Raw genomic sequence first — 22,007 nt, 5'->3', positions numbered from 1 at the left:
TTTTGCCCACTAATCTCCTATGTGGATCTTTATCAAAGGCTTTCTGAAAGTCCAGGTACACTATATCCGCTGGCTCTCCGTTGTCCATTTTCATAGTTACATCCTCAAAAAAAATTCCAGAAGATTAGTCAAGCACAATTTCCCCTTCGTAAATCCATGCTGACTTGGACCTATCCTGTTACTGCTATCCAAATGTGTCGTAATTTCATCTTTTATAATTGACTCCAGCATCTTTCCCACCACTGGCGTCAGGCTATCCAGTCTATAATTCCCTGTTTTCTCTCTCCCTCCTTTCTTGAAAAGTGGGACAACGTTAGCCACCCTCCAAACCACAGGAACTGATCCTGAATCTACAGAACATTGGAAAATGATTACCAATATGTCCACGATTTCTAAAGCCACCTCCTTAAGCACCCTGGGTTGCAGACCATCAGGTCCTGGGGACTTATCAGCCTTCAGACCCAGCAGTCTATCCAACACCGTTTCCTGCCTAATATAAATTTCCTTCAGTTCATCCATTACCCTCGGTCCTTTGGCCGCTATTATATCTGGGAGATTGTTTGTGTCTTCCCTAGTGAAGACAGATTCAAAGTACCTGTTCAACTCGTCTGCCATTTCCTTGTTCCCCATAATAAATACACCCGCTTCTGTCTTCAAGGGCCCAATTTTGGTCTTAACTATTATTTTCCTTTTCACATACCTAAAGAAGTTTTTACTATCCTCCTTTATATTCTTGGCTAGTTTACCTTGGTACCTCATTTTTTCTCCGCGTATTTCCTTTTTAGTTATCTTCTGTTCCCAATCCTCCAGCTTCCCGCTCATCTTTGCTATGTTATACTTCTATTGTGTATGCTACCATTCTGCAATTGGCTCAACTTAGACTATTTTGTATGTAATTTAAAATATATGCTGTAAGAAAACACACTCTAGTCAGTATTCAGTTCACTGTTAGTGCAGGTGATTTAATATTTATTTCATTTGCTCTTGGATGGGTCTACGCACTAAAAAGCATTGCGCAGAACATCACACATAACATGCTGGGTCTTGTCCTGAAACATAGACTACTTACTCTTTTCCATAGATGCTGCCTGACCTGCTGAGTTCCTCCAGCGTTTTGTGTGTGTTGCTTTGGATTTCCAGCATCTGCAGACTTTCTCATGTTTGTGGTTGAGTAGAACATATTTAATGTCCCAAATGTAATTATTCAGTGGGAACCAGCGGCTCTCAACTAGGAGGCACAGACAATTCTGCATGCCGAGCCCACTTGCACTTTAAAGCTGGTGTAATATTACATAGGAAATATGGTCTGGGAACAGGCTATTCATCTCAACACTTCCATCTGGCGATCACATTCCATGAAAACCTCCTTCTGTCTTTCCATCAGCGTAACCTCCTTGCTGTTCCGTCTCCCCTAAAGAGTCAGCCACTTTGGTGTAATGAAAGAAAATGTGCTGGTATGGCAGAGGAAGGAGAGAACCTGGGTGGAAAAAGGGCACTACAGGCATTGCAAGTCTTGGTAGAGATTGAGGTCAGTAGAGAATGTGGGGAGCAAAATTGTAGGAAAGTAAATCTCTATTAATCCCTTTCCCTTAAATGGGAGATATCCTGGCGTTTGCCGTTACCAACCTATGACTATAACTCCTTGCACTTGAGAGACTGAAAGAACACAAATTACATCAACTGGATGAAAAAATAGCCTTGGAGACTCAGTTGTTTCTTCATGCTTTGTTGCACGGTCCATCAATTTGTGATGGCTTCTGTGTGCGTTGAGTAGGGACAACATTGAAGCCACAGTCAGCCTGAGAGATTGGCAGTTTTCATTATTTTGGCAACAAAGTAATAATGAGCTAGATTTGACCTTGAATGTCTCAGAAACAAGATATACTTGTTTGAAAATCTAATTGGCAGGTGCAAGAATTGGCACGGAAGGGACTGTAGCTGCTGGGATCTGGAGTAACAAATAATCAAGAAATTGTTGATGCTTGGGGTCAAAATCCTGCGTAAGGATTGATTCAGGGTTTCTATCAACGTCAGCAGTTCTTTGCTTCCCACAGATACTTGATCCATAGAATTCTTCCAGGAGATTGTTTGATGCAAGAATAGGACACTGGGCCTCTTGACCCAAAATGAATAGAGAAAGAGGCAAGTATTCCAAAGATTTGTTCCCCTTTAGGTCAGGGGTTCCCAACCATTTTTAATACCATGGACCCCTACTATTAACCAAGGGATCTGTGGACCCCTGGTTGGGAACCCCAGCTCTGGAAGGAGTTCTAACTTTATCTCGAATGGCTGGCCCTTAATTTTCAAACACAGCTAGTAGTCCCAGGCATGTCAGCCAGGGGAAATATCATTTCCATACCTGTCATGTCAAGCCCTTTGAATTTAGCAAATGAAAGGTGATCTTGTCAGCATGCAAAAATTTTAGAGTCTCGGAGCCTTCTGCTCATCAACTTTATGAAAAACGTGCCATTGTAGGAATCAACCTGGTGAACCACACCTTTACACTTTGCATAGGGAGGGCAGTGTCGTAAACATTATTCCAGATCTGTTCTTGCATGAGCCCTAATATATCCATGATATCAGGAATCTGCCTAGAGTACTGGATATTGTAACCTCATATGGGGCTTCATCTGTAGTTCCACAGACCTGTAATGCAGAAACAGTTGTGCTACTATGCAGCAGATTTATAACACCAGGCATCTACCAGATTATATAGAAAATTGCCCAAGCCCTGTTCATAAAATGCTGAGATATCCATTCAGGCTAACCATTGCCCATTCGTTTATCAACAATCATTATCAAAATGATGAAAGGCTTTAGCAGCTGGGCTATCCAGCTGCACCTTCCAGCCAACAACCTACTGAATGATGCCCAGTTTGTATTTTGCCAGACCACTAGCTCCATCCTTCATCACAGCTATTCCAAGTCTAACTCCAAAGAGCATGGAACAGTAGAGCACTGGGCAGGCATTTCAACCCACAATGTTGTGTGTTTCTTGATGATGATTTATGCTATATGTTGTCCTTCTATCTCTCATCTGTACTCCTCCATTCCCTTCATATTCACACGACTATCAAAGAGCCACTTGGACTCCTCCAAACTACCCAGTTCACTTCTTCTCATTCTAGGCAGGTGACACTGTCTGCATTTTAAAAATTGCCCATCATGCTGCCTTTAAACTATGGCAGGGTTCCCAGCCTGGGTTCCACAGACCCCTCAGTGAAACAAAGTTTGGTAGAGGTCCGTGGTATAAAAAGTTGGGAACCCCTGCTTTACAGAATGTCCTGTGGTGTTTGAAATTTCTTCCCTGGGAAACAGATTCTGGCTGTCTATCCTTTCCAAATGTTTTTGGAGTAAAGTAAAGAACAAGAGCTGTGTGATTTTTAAGACCTTTAGAAGGTATTTGATAAGTAACGACAGAGGTATTATTAAACAAAATCAGAGTGCTCAACATTGGTATTAATGTGTTAGTTAAGCCCGTCACTCCTGCTGGGGCATAGGCCACCGATAGCAACTTGCCAGAGTCTTCTGTCCTGGTCCAGTTCTTCAAGTTGCCCCAGTTCCCAGGTGTTGTCCATCTTCTTGGAATTCTTCAAGGAAAAGATCCCTCCTCTGCCAGGAATGAGGTCTTTGGAGTTTCTGTTGCCATTTTTGTAGTGCTGGGTTTTTATGGTGAAATCCCGCTGGTCTCCTTGGCTATGTACGTCTAGGGAAGACACACTCCGTCCCGCCAAACCCGTGAGATTGAGACGACTCTCCCACCCAAACCCCGGTTTGTGTGGATGCTGTGTCATTTGCTACCCTGTTACAACTCAGTGGCAAGAAATAACAGACAGCACACGGCATACGATTAAAGGAATTGTATTTATGAATCTTACTTAACTGAAGGATTAGTAAAGAAAAGAAAGAAAGAAAAAAACAAAAAGGGCGGATTCTAATTAAACAGTCAAATGTGCACACGTTGGAGCTCATCTTGAACTTCTCTGTCACTCGCGCTGGGCACTCGCTCTGCTTGGAAGCACACAGCACCTTCCAAACGTCACTCACAATCCATCTCGAACAAACTGGTCTCCCACCGGATTGTATCCTACGACCGGTTCTTCTCTGATCATCTCCTGCTGAACGAAAGCCCCAAGACCAACTTTGGTGTCTCTCACCAAAAAAACCTTCCCCCCCCAGCCCACCCCCCCACCACAGTTCCAATATCCTAATTGGATGGCACATATTCCTCATCATCTCTTTCTTCAGCAATAACCCGAACAGACTGAAAGCAGAACAGACTTCTCTTACAGAACTGCTAAATGAAATGCCTACAACATAACAGTAGAGGTGTGAACTAGGGCATCACACTCCTCCCCCCCCCCCATCACAAATGTCCTCATGACTTTGAAATAATTTGTCATCCCATCATTAATAACACTCCTTTTGAAGGAATTTTGTGATGTCAAAACCTCCAATCCGTTTGTAAATGGTAGCGACATATCTTACTAGAGGGATCGTCGTAACACTCATTTCCCCTGGTGCTACATAGGCCAGCCTATCTGGGGGTCTCCTGACTCTTTGAGACCTCCTTATCCCACTTCTTCAGTTTCAGACATTCCTTGGGATACATCTGGTCTACATGGTGAGGCCTCCCCCTGTCTATCACTTGTGCCTTCCAGGAACTGGGGTCCCTCTGCCTCCGCTTCACTCCCAGTTACCTTAGAGCCCAGATCCCCCTTCATGGACCAGCTGTAAGCCTGACTGTTAGTCCCCCCCACTCACCTGCCTCAGTGTGAGAAGGGTTGGGAATCTCTTCCTCAATTAGTGGGGAGTTAGTGAAAGGCACATCCCCATTTCCTCATCCTCTGTCCGTATCCCATTCAGGAGTGGGGGCCAGTCTAATCTGTCCCGCTGCTGGTCCTTCAGTCTCTCCAAGTCACCGCAGAGTCCTCTTACTTGGTGCAGGCTCTGGATCAACATGTACTTCTTGTCCCAAAGGTTCCAATAGAGGATCTTGACAGGCCCATTCCCATCCTCTGGTTTCACCCGGAAAACTGGTACACTTGGCACCTGACTCTCCACTACATAGGACGAGGCTGCCCAGCGGCCAGCCAACTTATCTATCCCAAGGTTATTTATGAGGACTCAGTCTCCAGGCATGAGTTGGGAGAACCTAATCTTTTGATCATAGCTCCTCTTATTTCCTTGATTCTGCTTGGTAGCCAAGACCTCAGTTAATTCGTAAGCCTTTTTCAGCTCCCTTTTCACATCAGACACATACTTCAGATAAGTCTTCAGTGGTAGATCTTCCTTGCCGTTCACAAAACAGAGGTCAATGAGCAACTTTGCCTCTTGCCCACACATCAGATAATATGGCGAGTACCCAGTAGCTTCATTCTGTGTACAGTTATAGCAGTGGATCATATGTCCAATGTGTTGACTCCACTTGTTTCTTTTTACTGATCTCCAAGGTTCTGAGCATGTCTAGCAAGGTCCGATTGAACCTCTTGGGCTGGGGATCACCCTGCAGGTGATAAGGCGCAGTCCTCGACTTCTTGACTCCAAGCATGCTCAGTAGCTCATGTATGAGCCTTCTCTCGAAATCCTGTCCCTGATCACTATGTATCCACCTGGAGAGGCCATAATAAATGAAGTACTTCTCCCAAAGCACTTTGGCCATAATGGATGCCTCTGATTCTTGGTAGGGAAAGCTTGCATATATCTGTTGTAATGATCTGTAATGACCAAGACATTTGCCATGTTGCTGGCATTCGCCTTTATTGACAGGAAATCCATACACAGCAGGTGAAGTGGCCCCACACTCTGCACGTGCCCTCGTAGGTAGCGTCTTCCTTCGTGTGCATCCAATGCACGACTTGCAGTACTCTTCGACCTCCGGCTTCATGCGGGGCCAATAGATCTGATCTTTGAAAAATCCATAGGTCTTGTCAGCCCTCAGATGGCCTGAAACATCATGAAGTGATTTCAACACAATCCACTGATATTTCTCAGGCAGAATGAGCTGGGAACGCTGAGGCTGGTCTGGAGACGACCTGACCCGGTATAGGATCTGGTTCCTCAACTCCAATCTGGGCCATTCTGGACACTGCACAGTGTTTCATCTTGTCCGCTTGGACCATGTCCCCGCAACTGCTGACCAAGCAGAACCAATGCTTGGGTCATCCCGCTGAGCAGCTGACACTTCCCTAGGACTCAATTCCGGCAATGCTTTGTCCCCAGAGCAGTCAGGTTGCAATAAGCCTGTTGAATGGCGTCATCTTCCAAATGATCTACCGCTCGATTCTGCCCTTGCCTTTCCTCTGCCTTCCCCGTGATGGAAAACTGGAACATGGCTTTCACTCCAGGGGCAGCAACAATCTCCCACTCTCCGTCCCTGTCCAGTCCTTCATGTGCATGTCAGCACAATGCTCCAACTCCAACGGCTGGTACTTCAGGCTGAAATCACAGGCAGACAATGCCGCCAACTACTGATGGCCTATGGCATCCAATTTTGCTGAGGTTAGGATATAAGTTAATCAGCTATTGTCCGTCTCCACCTTGAACTTGGCACCATATAGATAGTCACTTAGCTTATCCATCACAGCCCATTTGAATGCCAATTTATGTGTGGGGTAGTTTCGCTCAGAAGGTGACAGACTCCAGCTGACACATGCAACAGGTCTCAACCCTGTGCCCTGATCCTGATACAGAACACCCTTAAGCCCTCTCTGCTGGCACCTGTGTGCAATACATGCGGCAATCGGGGGTCTGTAAAAGCCAGCACCGGTGCTTTCGTCAGCAGCTCCTTCAGCAACTGAAAGGCCTCTTCACATTTCACTCTAAAGGTCTCCAGAAGGCTAAGATAATCTTTACCATCCTCTCCTTTTATCCTCTCTCTCTTTCCCAAGGGAGGGTAACCACACAGAAGCTGATTTATAGGGTGACTCAGTTTACAGTAGTCCTTCACAAACCTCCGATAGAACCCACAGAATCCAAGGAATGAGTGTAAGGTCCTCACAGTCTGGGGCCTTGACCATGTGGTCACCGCCTCTGACTTAGACAGATCGTAGCTACTCCATATTGTGAGACTATGTGCCCAACGTAATTGACGGATGTCTTGCAGAACTGGCACTTGTCCAGGGAAAATTTTAACCCTTCAGTTTTTAGGCAGCCCAGCACCTTCAGTAGCCTTGCTTCATGTTCCTCCAAGGTAGACCCGAACACCATGAGATCATCCAGGCACACCAATACATCAAGCAAGTTCATACCCCCCCACTCTTTCGTGACACGCTGGAAAGTTACTGGAGCTCCTGATGTGCCCTAAGGCATCCTTCCAAACTGGAATCCCAGTGGACATGTGAATGCTATCTTCTCTTTGTCAGCCTCACTCATGGGGATCTGATTAAAGGAATTATATTTATGAATCTTACTTAACTAAAGGATTAATAAAGAAAAGAAAGAAAAAAAACAAAAAGGGCCCGTTATAATTAAACAGTCAAATGTGCACAAGTCGGACCACATTATGAACATTCTGTCACTCACAGGCTGGGCCCTCGGTCTGCATGGAAGCACACACCACCTTCTGAGCGTTGCTCGTAATCCATCTCGAACCACTGGGTCTCCCCACCGGGTCGTATCCTGCAACCAGTTCATCCAATGTTTTCTCTCTCCCTCTCACGCTGAACAAAAGATCCACAACCAACCTTAGTGTCCTTCACCAAAAAAACCTCCCCACAGTTCCACCTTCCTAACTGTATGGCACGCGTTCCTCATCATCCCTTATCTTCAACAATAACCCAAACAGGCTGAAAGCAGAACAGACTGCTAAATGAAATACCTACAGCTTAATAGTAGAAACGTGAACCAGGGCATTACTATGGGATGGTATTGCAAGTTCCAAGCCTAACTATACTCCTTTTGCATCCGACTTGCTACCAAGATTTAATTAATGTGTTGGCATGAATTAATTTTTTGTGTCAAAAAAGGATTAAACAAATAAATAAATTAATTATTTTTGGCTTGGGAAGCAATGTATTATTCTCTAAGTGGAATTAAACTCACACAAAATGCTGGAGGAACTCAGCAGGCCAAATAGCATCTATGGAAAATATCTACATTTCGAATCAAGACCCTTCATCAGGACTGGAAAAAAAATGATTCAAAGTAAGGAGGTTTGTGGGGGAGGGGAGGGAGAAACACAAGGTGATAGGTGAAACTGGGTGGAGTTAGAAGGGGTGAAGTAAAGAGCTGGGAAGTTGGCTGGTGAAAGAGATACAGGACTAGAGAAGGGGGAATGTGATAGAAGAAGACAGAAGGCCATGGAAGAAAGAAAAGGGGGAGGAGAACCAGAGGGAATTGACGGGCAGGTAGAGAGATGAGGTGAGAGAGAGGGAAAAGGGAATGGCTCACCTGGAAGGATTGATTGGGGCCCTAAATGGTAGTGAGAGAGGAGGTGTAGGGGCGGGTGTAGCTCTTGTTCCGCTTGTAAGGATAAGTGCCAGGAGCGAGGTTAGTGGGGAGGGACAAATGGACAAGCAATTGCATAGGGAGCGATCTCTGCGGAAAGCAGAAAGTTGGTGGGGGGGAGGGAGGGAAAGATATGCTTGGTGGTGGGATCCTGCTGGAGATGGTGGAAGTTACGGAGAACAATATGCTGGAGGTGGAGGCTGGTGGGGTGGTGGGAGGATGAGGTGAGGGCAGACATGCGTGAAATGGAAGAGATGTGGTTGAGGACAGCTTTGATGGTGGAGGAAAGGAAGCCCCTTTCTTTGATGGAGGAAGATATCTCCTTAGTTTTCCCAGTTTCGCCTTGTGGATTTTCCTCCCCTCTCTGCACTTTCTTACTCTGACTCCTCATCTTTTTTTCCAGTCCTGATGAAGGGTCTCAGCCTGAAATGTTGACTTTACTCTTTTCCATAGATGCTGCCTGGCCTGCTGAGTTCTTCCAGCATTTTGCATGTGTTGCTCAGATTTCCAGAATCTGCAGATTTTCTCTTGTTTGCGATTGGACCATTTTCTTAATGACTGATTCAGCATTTTCCTTCTGTGGAAGTTTGGCTAATTGTTCTTTAGTCCTCAGTTTTTATTCTAAGGGAGTCTCTGGGACCCCTACTATCTGTGAAATTTTGGAATATGACAACTAGTACAGCCTCTGCCTACATGGCCATTACCTACAAAATCCTGGGATGCAAGTCATTGGGTTTTGAGGATTTAATAACCTGTTAAATCCCATTAAATTCTTCAATACTTTTATACTTTTTAAATAATAATGCTAATGTCAGGGAGATATTCTGTGTCCTCTGTGAAGCTGCAATTACTTTAGTTATAGATCAGTTAGCTTGACCTCAGTGGTTGGGAAGATGTTAGAGCCAATTGTTAAGGGTGAGGTGATGGAGTACGTGGTGACACAGGACAAGATAGTACAACGTCAGCATGTTTTCTTTCAGAGAAAATCCTGCCTGTCAAACCTAATGGAATTCTTTGAGGAGATTACAAGTAGGATAGATAAAGGGGATGCGGTGGATGTTGTATATTTGGACTTTCAGAAGGCCTTTGACAAGATGCCACACATGAAGCTGCTTACAAAGTTAAGAGCCCATAGTATTACAAGAAAGTTACTAAGATGGTTAGAGCATTGGCTGATCGGTAGGAGGCAGCGAATGGGAATAATAGGATCCTTTTCTGGTTGGCTGCCTCTAGTGGTGTTCTGCAGAGGTCGGTGTTGGGACCACTTCTTTCTATGCTGTATAAAAATGATCTAGATGATGGAATAGATGGCTTTGTTGCCAAGTTTGCAGATGATATGAAGATTGGTGAAGGGGCAGGTAGTGTTGAGGAAACAGGTAGGATGGAGAAGGACTTAGATTAGGAGAATAGACAAGAAAGTGGCAAATGAAATACAATGTTGGAAAATGCGTGGTCATGCACATTGGTCATAGAAATAAAAGTGCGGACTATTTTCTAAACATGGAGAAAATCCTGGAATCAGAGATGCGGAGGGACTTGGGAGTCCTTGTGCAGAACACCCTGAAGGTTAATTTGCAGGTTGAGTCAGTGGTGAGGAAGGCAAATGCCATGTTAATATTCATTTCAAGATTTCTAGAATACAAGAGCAGGGTTGTGATGCTGAGGCTTTATAAGGCATTGGTGAGGCCTCACCTGGAGTATTGTGAACAATTTTGGGCCCCTCATCTTAGAAAAGATGTGCTGGGATTGGAGAGGGTCCCGAGGAGGTTCACAAGGTTGATTCCAGGAATGAAAGGATTATCATACGAGGAACTTTTGATGGCTCTGGATCTGTACTTGCTGTAATTCAGAAGGATGAGGGGGGATCTCATTGTAACCTTGTGAATGTTGAATGGCCAAGACAGAGTAGATGTGGAAAGGATGTTTCCTATGGTGGGAGAGTCTAGGACTAAAGGGCACAGCCTTAGGATAAATTGGTGCCCTTTCAAAACAGAGATGTGGAGAAATTCTTTTGTGGAATTTGTTGCCACGTGCAGCTGTGGAGGCCAAGTCACTGGGTGTATTTAAGGCAGAGATTGATAGGTTCTTTATTGGGCATGGCATCAAAGGTTTCGAGGAGAAGACTGGTAACTGGGTTTGAAGAGGAGATTTTTTAAAAAAAGGGTCAGCCATGATTGAATGGCAGAGCAGACGACCTAATTCTGCTCCTGTGTCTTATGGTCTTAATTTCTCTGCTGTTGCCTTATTTCCTGATAGAAATTGATTTAAGAGGTCCACATTACCTAATCTTTTTTATTACATACTGTATTTGTAGAAGCTCTTGCTTTTGATTTTCTTGCAAGACTTGAGTTTTACTTTCACTCTCCTTATTAATGCCTTTGTCCTGAAAGGCTTTTTTTTTGCCAATGTTAATGTCTTATCCTTCAATCTATTACAATCTTTAGTTTCTCTTGATGACCACAGCTGGCTATTCCTGTTGCTTCACTTTTTCTTGAAGGAATGAATATTACTTGAAACTATTCTTGAAATGACAGCCCTTTTCCGCATTCATACCTTTTACTCATAATTTCTCAATCTGCCACAGGCAACTCGTGCCTCATACCTTAGTGGTTTGCTTAATTCAGATTTAAGGCCCCAGTTTCAGATTTATTTTAATATTCTGTGCCAATAGCAGCCTGTATTAATCATGCATTCATCATTATTGGAAGGAGATGACAGAAAATATGGGGAAATAAGATTAAGCATGGTTACATAAAAAAAACAACTTGGGAGAAGATGACAAGGCAGAAGGGTCTGCTTGCAGCTCTACTACACAAAATTTGATTCTGTAGTCCTGGTGAAGTAAATGAGCATTGAGGAAACACTTAATGTATGGGGACTTAATGACTTCATTATGGATGAGCAGACAAAGTCTTAAGAGAGTTCGCAACAAAAAATGACAAAGTTAAAAGTTGATGTGAAGAACATGAGCATTGAGAACCTTGGAGTGGGATAAATTGCCAGGAGTGTTGGCTGTACATCAAGGACTGTGACTCTGGTAATATAGATGATTGTTCTTGGGTTGAATGAAGGGTTCAGAGAAATTAAGGTAATGAAGGTGCAGATCACTGGTTCTGAAGCAGGAATATGTAAGATGAAGAGAGCTGATTTGATAATGGAGTGCCGATGAAGAAAATGTAGGATTCATTATTATGCAGTGAACTCATTCCAGAAGGAATAAAATAAATGTAATCAGAACTATTGTCTCCTGCACTGTCACTGACCTCATTGACTCTGGGGATCTCCTATCTACTGCCATCAACCTCATAGTTCCCTTACCCTGAACCTCCTGTTTCTACCTCCTACTTAAGATCCACAAACCTGACTGTCCAGGTAGACCCATTGTTTCTGCCTGCATCTGCCCCACTGAACTCATGTCTCATACCTCGACTCTATTTTATCCCCCTTAGTTCAGTCCCTTCCTGCCTACATCTGTGACACCACACATGCTCTGGATCTCTTCAATGAATTTAAGTTCCATGGCCTCGATCGATCGTCTAATTTTAACTATGGATGTCCAGTCCCTATACACTTCTATACACCTCAGGGGGGCCTTAAAGCTCTCAGCTTCTTTCTGGACAACAGGCCCAAACAGTTTCCCTCCACCACCACTCTCTTCCATCTGGAAAAACTGGTCCTCACTCTTAACAATTTCTCCTTCGGCTCCTCTCACTTCCTTCAAACCCAAGGTGTAGCTATGGGCACTCACATGGGTCCCATCTATACCTGCCTTTTCGTTGGTTATGTGGAACAGTCAGTGTTCCTAGCCTACACTGGCATTGCTCCCCTACTCTTCCTATGCTACATTGATGACTGTATTGATGCTGCTTCCTTGCATCCTTGCTGAACTTGTCAATTTCATCACCTTAACCTCCAGCTTCCACCCTGCCTTCAAATTTGCCTGGTTCATTTCTGACAACTCTCTACCCTTTCTCAATCTCTCTATCTATCTCTGGAGACAGTCTATCTGGTGTTGTCTTTTATAAACTCACTGACTGTCACACCTACCTGGACTATACCTCTTCCCACCCTATCATTTCTAAAAATGCCATCCCCTTTTCTCAGTTCCTCCGTCTCCGCCACATCTGTTCTTAGGATGAGGCTTTTCATTCCAGAACTAATGAGATGTTCTTCTCCTCCAAAGAAAGTTGCTTCCTTCCTCTGCCGTCAACGTTGCCTTCACCCACTTCTCTTCCATTTCATGCTTATCTGGACATGACCCATCACACCAGGGATAGGGTTCCTCTTGTCCTCACCTACCACCCCATAAGCCTCCACATCCAGCACATAATTCTCTGGAGCTTCCGTCATCTCCAATGTGACCCCAACACCAAGCACATCTTTCCCCCTCTTTTTCTCTCCCCTCCCCCGTTACCTCCCCACTTCCTGCTTTCCGCAGGGATTACTCCCTACGTGACTCCCTTGTCCACTCATCCTTCCCCACTGATCTCCCTTGTGGTACTTATCCTTGCATTGGGACAAGTGCCACACCTACATCTACACCTCTTCCTGACTACTTTCAGTCCAAACAGTCCTTTCACTTCACCTGTGAGTCTGAGGTCATCATCCGGTGCTCCCAGTGTCACCTTCTGTATACCAGAGAGACCTGACATAGATTGGGAGACTGCTTCATCGAGCACCTTCGCTCTCTTCACCTCAAAAAGTGGGATTTCCCAGTGGTCACCCATTTCAATTCTACTTCCCATTCCCATTCTGATGTCTCCACCCAGGGCCTCTTTTACTGCCATGAAGATGCCACACTTAGGTTGGAAGAACAGCACCTTATATTCTGTCTAAGTAGCCCCTGACTTGATGGTATGAACATTGATTTTGTTTCTGTCTCACATTTTCTTTTCTTACTTTTCCATCTCCTCCCTCTGGTGCTCCTCCCTCTTCTCTTTCTTCCATGGACATTTGTCCCTATCAGATTCCCCTTTCTCCAGTGCCTACTTCCTCCCCTCCCCCCACTTTCTTACTCTGACTTTTCTTTCCAGTCATGAAGAGGGGTCTTGGCCCGAAACTTCAACTGTTTACTCTTTTCCATAGATGCTGCCTGAGTTCCTCCAGCCTTTTGTGTGTGTTGCTTTGGATTTCCAGCATCTGCAGATTTTCTTGTGTTTGAAATATAATCAGAATCTATTCCACTGTGGACAGCAATGGAAACTGAGGACAGTGGTCAACGATAATCTGAGTAATTCAGGATAGACCGGACTCTGGACTCTGCTGCTAGAAGTTTTTAGCAGAGAATAAAGTAAAAAAAAATGGTTGAAGTTAACTAATTTAAAATAGCTAACTAGTTTAAAGTTTATCCCAATGCTCAGTGACTCTCATTGTGTACACATAAAGTGAATGGAAGCATAATAATAATGGGAATACTTATTGGTTACTCCAATATTTAAATAATTTCATTTTAAGTTGTGTTTGAAGCATAAGATTCATAGGAAATATAATAGAGAGTAGTTAAATCTGTATGTTTTATTAAGATGATTGTCTTTGTAACAGCTTACACACAGTGTTTTCTGTTAGCCCTGCAAGCCTGCCTTCAATGCGAAGGAAGCAAGTGCAGTGCCCTTTAGCTTTCCTGCTTCAGTTTGCTCCTGCACCTTGTTTTGATCTTAGTATTGTTTTAAATTGTGTCATTTTGCTATGCGTCTGTAGACTTGTTTTGTGGATTGTGCATTGAGCTTTTTACCTTTTTATGTTCTATGAACTTCTTTCAGTGACTCTGGTGGTGCAGTTTCAATGACAGCCTGACTGAACCTCCTCTGTGGGAGTCTTTAATGTGCATTTTGATGTCATGCAATTATCTAACAGTAAAGGAGATAACTTCTACACAACCTCCCTGTGCAATCAGCTGCAGACTGTTGCAACACTGCCAGATCAGGAATCCGACCAGTTTATTCACATTGTTTTCAACTCAGAAATGTTGAATTATCCCCACAGTTCAATTAATAGACTAGGAGCATTTTGAATCTGTACATCTTGGCTACACCTGAGTAGTGTCACTGAGCACAATTGTAACCTGAAGCCTTTTGTCGTCATTCCTTTTAAAGTTTTACATTCTAAGCAAATGATTCTATAGATTCTGTTGTATATAAAACAACTATTTAGTAGTTTAATTGCTGGTATATTTATGCATGAAAAAGTTGCCTTCTATAAATCCATGGTGTAATGAAGCTACAGTGAATTTATATTTTGTGTTTCATTAATATGCAGATAACTTTCAACCAGAATTGGGGTTACCTTGTGGTACAAAAAAAGATTGGGGCCACAGATAGAGCAGTCTAATCCATATTTTTGACACGAGCCACTCTTGCCTCAACAAAAAAATGTGAGCTTAATGGTTTTCTGATCCACTTTCTTAATATATGTATGTAATTCGGCAAAGAGTTTAGAGAATTCAAATAGAGTTAAAATTATGATTGAGTGATGTTATCACACCTAGACTGGCAAAATTAAAGGAACATCCCTGCTGTCTTCAGGGGCTACTTTCACTGTGCCTTAGAACAACAACTTGCAATTCAAACCAAAGCATGTCTATAGGGCATTACCTGTCTGATTTTTACCCCTCTTCCTGCCAAGAAGATAGGTTAAAAGTTGAGCCTGTAATGTCAAAGATATTAATTTTTTTCAATTTGTCACGTTACATTGCAGAAGTCTCCAGCAGCTTGTTTCCTGAATACATTGTGGAATTATTTCACCATTATCTGAAGTTTAGTCCATGAATGTATGTAGTAATTAACAACCCTAAAATTAGTTCGTTTTTTTTTCAAAAAATGTGAACAGTAGCTCCAGTCCTGTTGAAATTTTAATGTTAGTATAATATTCTAAATTCATTTTTATTTCAGCATTGCTCATGAAGTATGTCAGAGAGACAAGAAATTTTATGGATGCTGGAAATGAACAACATACACAAAATGCTAGAGGAACTCTGCAGATAAGACAGTATCTTTGGAGGGAAATGAAAAGTCTATATTTCAAACTGAGACCTTCCCCCTTCCCACATTATAATGGTTCTGCCCCCTTCCTTTCCAGGCTTGATGAAGGGTGCCATCCTGAAATGTCTGTCGAATGATAATTTCTCTCCATAGATGCTGCCTGACCTGTTGAGTCCCTGCAGTATTTTGTCTATGTTGCTCATAAACTATGCGTTGTCCATAGTGTTCATTACACCGTAGCTTCATTACAGCATTAAGATGTGCTTGCACATCTGTTGAATTTTCATTGGCCACCATCCTGTCCGTTTGGATACCTTGTCCAGCTCGTTGTCCTAGTTATAGAGAGGTGCAGCACTGAAGCATTAAGCATTCATTTTTAGTCTAATCCTACATTAACCTATTTTATTCCCCCTCCCCAATCTCCCTACGAATTCTATTACACATTTACTAACTAGGGTCAGCTTACTATCCCACGCATCTTTCTAATGCAGGAGAAACTCTGTTTCTGGAGAAAACCCATGTGGTCAGGGAGTGAACATGTAACATACACATTGACAGCACCAGGGGTCAGGATTAAATCTGAATAGGCTGCAGCTCCACTAACTGCACCATCTAGTGCAATAGAGGAGAAAAAACTACTTGCAGTAATGAAATACTTTTATGATGTGTAAATAGCATATCATAGGCATGTAACCAGGGTAAGGTAATTCTGAGACAAAGATGCCATATTAGTGCGTGGGGGAAAAAAGCAGGGGAGGAGGAAGTTTAAATTCAGGTCAGAAAGAGTACAAAGTGTACTTGGCTGCAATTGTAGAACAGTAATCTCTGCTGTACCAGTCTGCTACCTTCAGGAAAAATTCCATTCTTCTCCATTTTAATGCAAAGTCACTGAACTGAAACATCATACATTTGTCTCTTCATGGATGGCCCATTTTTTTTCTAGTGCTTTGTGTTACTTATGATTATGAGGACACGCAGTCCCCTTTTATTGTCATTTAGTAATGCATGCATTAAGAAATGATAAAAATGTTTTTCCAGAATGATGTCACGAAAACGCATGACAAACCGACTTAAAAACTAACAAAAACCACATAATTATAACATACAGTTACAACAGTGCAAAGCAATACCGTAATTTGATAAGAACAGACCATGGCACAGTAAAGTCTCAAAGTCTCTCGAAAGTCCCATCATCTCACACAGACGGTAAACCTCCAGCACCGCCAACTTGCCGATGCAGAATCCCGGAAGCATCTGACCTCAGTCCGACTCTGAATCCATCCGAAAAACTCCGAGCCTCCGACCACCTATTTAGCACCGAGCACCATCTCTGCCAAGCGCTTCGACCCCGGCCCCGGTAACAGGCGATACGCAAAGCCGAGGATTTGGGGCCTTCGTCTCCGGAGATTCTCGATCGCACAGTAGCAGCGGCAGCGAAACAGGCATTTCAGAAGTTTCTCCAGATGTTCCTCTGCGCTTCACGGCTGTCCCCATCAAATCCGGATTGTGCACGGCACCCCTAGTTACACATATCGATATTCATTTGGAATGGCCGCGTGCGCTGCGTCGCGCCGCCAGCTTCTCCTCCCTCCTTGCTACTAATGTTGGTTGACAAAATGGCACATTGCATTTTTCTGTTAAGCAAATTCAATTTTCTGTTAAGCAAACTTAATTTTCCATAGACTTGCTCAGGTGATCTAATAAATATTTTAAAAATGTTTTATAACAGAAAAAATATGTGTGTCCACGAAGAAATAAAATGTTTTTGCAGTGATTCAGGATCTACCTTGGAACTTGCTGAGTCACGGTGAATCACAATAATGTTCTTTAGTGACTTGGATACACAAACTGCAGATGTTGGATTCTGGAAAACAAAACAAACTGCTGGGGGAACTCAACAGGTTGAACAGCATCTATGGCGTGAGCTGGAGTGGGACAACAGAGTGTGAAAGGAATTGTGAATGTTCCAAGTTAAAACCAAGTATCATTACAGAGAATGCAGTGGGAAGATCATTTACGAGGGGTGATTGATAAGTTCATGGCCTGAGGTAGAAGGAGTCAATTTTAGAAAATCTAGCACATTTATTTTTCAACATAGCCCCCTCCTACATTTACACACTTAGTCCAGCGGTCGTGGAGCATACGGATCCCTTCTTTGTAGAAGTCAGCATCTTGGACCTCCAGAAAATGGCCCACAGCAGGGTGATTGATAGGTTTGTGGCCTAAGGTAGAAGGAGATGAGTTATTAACTTCAAACTTTCTGCATAATCACTCAAAGAGTTGAACTGCATGTACATGTAACGAGAGCTGTATAACTCATCTCCTTCTACCTGTGTATTGGTGAGACCCAACGTAGATTGGGAGTCTGCTGCGTCCGCCAGAAAAAGAGTGATGTCCGAATGGCCTCCCTTTATAATTCTACTTCCCATTCCCATTCAGATATGGCAGTCAATGTTTTCCTCTACTGCCACGATAGGCCATATTCGGGCTGGAGGAACAACACCTTCTATTGGTCTGGGTAGCCTTCAGCCTGATGGCATGAGCATCAATTTCTCAAACTTGCAGTAATTGCACCCCCTCCTCACTGTCACCATTTCCCATTCCCATTTCCTCCTCTCCCCTTATCTCCTTACCTGCCCATCACCTTCTTGTGCTCCTCCCCCTTCTCTTTCATGACCTTCTGTCCTCTCCTATCAGATTCCCACTTCTCCAGCCTTTTATCTCTTCCACTGATCAACTTCCCAGCTTTTTACTTCACCCCTTCCCCTCTCCTGATTTCACCTATCACCTACCACCTTGTACTTCTTCCCCCCCCCCTCCCCCACCACCTTACTCTGATTTCTCATCGTTTTTTCTCCATTCCTGATGAAGGGTCTCGGCCCGAAATGTCGACTGTTAATTAATTTCCATAAATGCTGCCTGGCCTGCTGGGTTCTTCCAGCATTTTGGGTGTGTTACTGCAGTAAAATTTGAGCAATGTTTATTTGTCTTGAGGCATATTAAATGTCACTCCAGTATGTTGCTGTTTGAATAGTGGTAAATGATTGGACGGGAAGTGAGGGATACTGGGGGGGGGGGTGCTGCATGCGGCAGGGGAAGGCAGGAGATTGGGGCTGAAGTAAAATGGATCAGCCATGATGAAAAGGTGGAGCAGACTCAATTGGCCAAATAGACTAATTCTGCTCCTATATCTTATAGTTTTGTGGTCTTGTAAGATAATCAAGCTAAAGGAAGTGGAACCAAAATGTTAATAATGTTGTGCAAAAACAAACTGCTGGAAGATTTCAGTGGGTGGGGCAGTGTCTATAGAGGAAATTGGACGGTTGATGTTCATATCATAATTTCTAATTCTCAGGCCATTTTTTGCTTCCACCTACCTCTTCCCAGCCTTTTACTCTACTTACATTCTATCCTCCATTTGCCTGTCACCTCCCCTCAACCAGGTCCACATATTGCATTTCTGCTCCTGCTACACCCCTTCCCCTCACCTTTTTATACCCGCTACCTCACCTCTACTCTTCAAGTCCAGATAGAGTGTCTCAATCCCCAACATCGAGTCTTTTTCCCTCTACAGAGGGTGCCTGACATGTTGAGTTTCTCTAGTAGTGTTCTTTGCCAATTCCAGCATCTTGCAGTCTCTTGTGTCTCCATCTTAATAATGTTATTTATAATCATTGCATTATTTGCCATTATGACATTTACATAGCCACAGGCGATAAAGCAACAATTTGTAAATGTAGATTTATTTTCTGTAGGAGGTAATACTATCTCGTCATGTGGCTATGCAGATAGACAACAGAGCTGTATTAACAACCTTTGTAGAATGTGTAAATCTGTGGATTCATTGATAAAGAATGAACTTTATCCAAATGGAATAGAAAGTCAATACTTTGCTGATGCTTGTTGGAATCTTGCGGTAAGTAAATTGGCAGTTGTTATTTGCTCTGACAATAAATACATGGTGAATTATTTGCACTGGAACAACATATTACAGGGCATCAACTCTTCTTCCCTGTCCGTCACCTTTTTTCCCTTCGGAACCCCATTTAATTCAGCTTTCTGTGTTGGTCTGCTTCAGGCGTTAAACTTTAGTTGGTAATGTATTCCACAAACAGTTTCTGAGAAGTCTTTGTTTTCCTCACGTTCCTATTGATAATTATCCTTTTAAGTTAATTAGCATTTTCAGCTAACCAATTTAATGTTTATTTTGTATCTGACAGTTTAGACAGTTTTGAAATGGATTTTATATTGTGCAAGTTTTCACTAAAGGTTTTTCTTACTGTATTTAGGAGAAGAGGCACAGTTATTGCGATTGTCACTAATGCAGTTGTTTAACAACAAAGCACTTGAAATCCATAGAGATTATGTTAACAGGTAGGTAACTGTGTTACTTAATTTGGTTGATTATTCCAGGCTAATTCTGAATACTTGATCCACATTCTTAAATTTAGTAACAATTTCAATAACCTTTTGCAAGCCTGCAGTCTGATACTTGCAACAATGCTCTTAAATCACAAATGGCCTTTCATCAAGTAGAGATGTTTACTGATGATTGCACAATATTAGATTTCATTCATAACTCGTCAGCAAATGAAGTAACCTGTTTCTTTTTGTATAAAGCAAAACTTAGACAGTATTTTTGTAATCACTGCTGTGATTGGATCCTGTGCATTTGGCTTTTGTCATCACATCACTGGCATGAGCAAAAATGAGGCTGATGAGCATATTTAACTTGGCTTTGACCCAAACTCCCTTCAACTTGGAATGATCTGTCATTTTGTAAAGTATCAATTTCCCCTATTCTGTTCTGGAGGCTGGCCATCGTTCTAAGATATATGGAGTGTGAAGGAGTGGTGGAAATTTTGTCTGATGCATCATCACTTCATTACTGAGGCACCCCTCTTTCCCTTCTCAGCTTAATGAAATTAATTCCCAGTAATATATCCTGGAATGCAAACAGATAGGGAAGGTTATTTTATTTGGTATAAATTTTGAGCTGCAAGATAGGTTTTCAAAAATTTTGTCAGCACAAATGTTAGAATGGAAACATCATTTTTAATGACTTAAATCAGGATCCTTGATTCTATAGGAAATTTGGCATACTGTTGCTGCACCCAGTTTTGCTAATTACGAATGTTCTGCAAGAGTCACTGATGAGTGACATCTCAGAAAAAAGACTTTCATTATGTGCAATGTCTTCATTGGTTTTAAATATCAAAGAAAAGGAGGCTGATTTTTTTTTTAAAGGAATTCAGACATGCCCAAATAATTGGGCTTCTGGTATCACTACCACATTCTTCTTGGGCTTTTACAAGAGTCGTTATTTCATTTGTGAGAAGCTAAATTCTCAAGTTTTAAGAGAACAACAGTAGAAAATAATCGCTGCATATGAAAAGGCCACCTAACTAATTTTAACAAAAGTTACAAGCTGTGCAATAATATAGGCAAGCATAAATAGGTGGAATTATGTTCTGGAATAAGGAGATGGCAAAGAAGTTAATCACCTTGTTTGGAGAGTATGATGCTTTGAGGATTATCACAGATGCCCAAGCAGGGGTTCCTACCTTTTTTTAATGCCATGGACTAATACCATTAAGTAAGAGATCCATGGACGCCAGGATGGGAACCTCTGGTCTACAAATGAAGGAACTGTGCATAATCTATCCAAGCTGCAGATCCAGAAATTTGTGAGTAGTGAGTCTTTTTAATTCTTTGTCAAAGAGGGCTTCTTTACTGAGTATATTTAAGATAATTTCTCAAAATTCTTTGACTCCCTGAGAGATCAATATGTGGAAAGTTATACTTAAAGATGATGATTGTTTCTAATCTTACTGAATGACAGAGCTGGCTTGAGGGGATAGGTAGATTGCTTCTGCTGCTGCTTCTGTCTTTCACATTTTTATGCTGATTTGTGGCCTCAGTGTCCCAGTGCATTATGTGGCTAATGAAGTACATTTTCAAAGAAGTTATTATTTGTAGTCTTTGCTATAATTCATTCCAGTTGATGTCTACACAAGACCTATTCAAAAAAAAAATTGAAACAATGGACTCTGGTTGAAAGAGAAATACTGTACACAAAATTGATTTATAAATTCTCACTTATGGGATCATTTTACAATAATGAAAGAAGCTTTCTTTAACTCAACATAAAGTCAGCACCCCTCATAAAGCAGCTCTCTCATTACTGGCCTAGATTAAATCTGCAACTGGAAGGATTCACTTGGTTTAAAGAGCTTTGACGTTTCATCTTTTGTAAGATGAATGAATAAACTTATCCTTCCTGGAAGTTGAAATACACCTTGATATTTCTGGTTTTTTAAAAAAAAGGATCTGAAACTTTCCTTTTGAAAACTTACTGTTTCTTATACAAGTACATAGCTGTTCTTTCTGACTGCAGTTTTTGCTTACCAGATTTATTGCCTTTTCCCCAAAGTAGTTTTCTATGTATTCATGTGGAAAGTGTTATTCTTGAAGTAAGCATTCCAAACAAAATTAGCCTGAAGAGAATTCACCAGACAGTGTACTTGTTACATAATGCAGTTCGGATCTCCTGTTAGGCATGTTAGAATCTTCGGGGAGGTT

At 42.4% G+C, this 22,007-nt stretch overlaps 1 protein-coding gene across 5 annotated transcripts in view; it reads left to right on the top strand.

The window, feature by feature from the left end:
- Positions 1–22,007, top strand: part of LOC134357472 (uncharacterized) — a 109,184-nt gene that overhangs the window by 21,069 nt on the left and 66,108 nt on the right. For all 5 annotated transcript variants that reach the window (XM_063069084.1, XM_063069087.1, XM_063069083.1 and 2 more), the window contains one exon: positions 19,715–19,799. In XM_063069084.1, the coding sequence (XP_062925154.1) occupies positions 19,715–19,799 (85 nt within the window). The remainder of the gene's footprint in view (positions 1–19,714; positions 19,800–22,007) is intronic.

Source organism: Mobula hypostoma, chromosome 16 (genome assembly GCF_963921235.1).
Source record: "Mobula hypostoma chromosome 16, sMobHyp1.1, whole genome shotgun sequence".
Classification (NCBI taxonomy): domain Eukaryota; kingdom Metazoa; phylum Chordata; class Chondrichthyes; order Myliobatiformes; family Myliobatidae; genus Mobula; species Mobula hypostoma.
The sequence above is the reverse complement of the archived record's forward strand: the minus strand, read 5'-3'. Positions and strand labels throughout refer to the sequence as shown.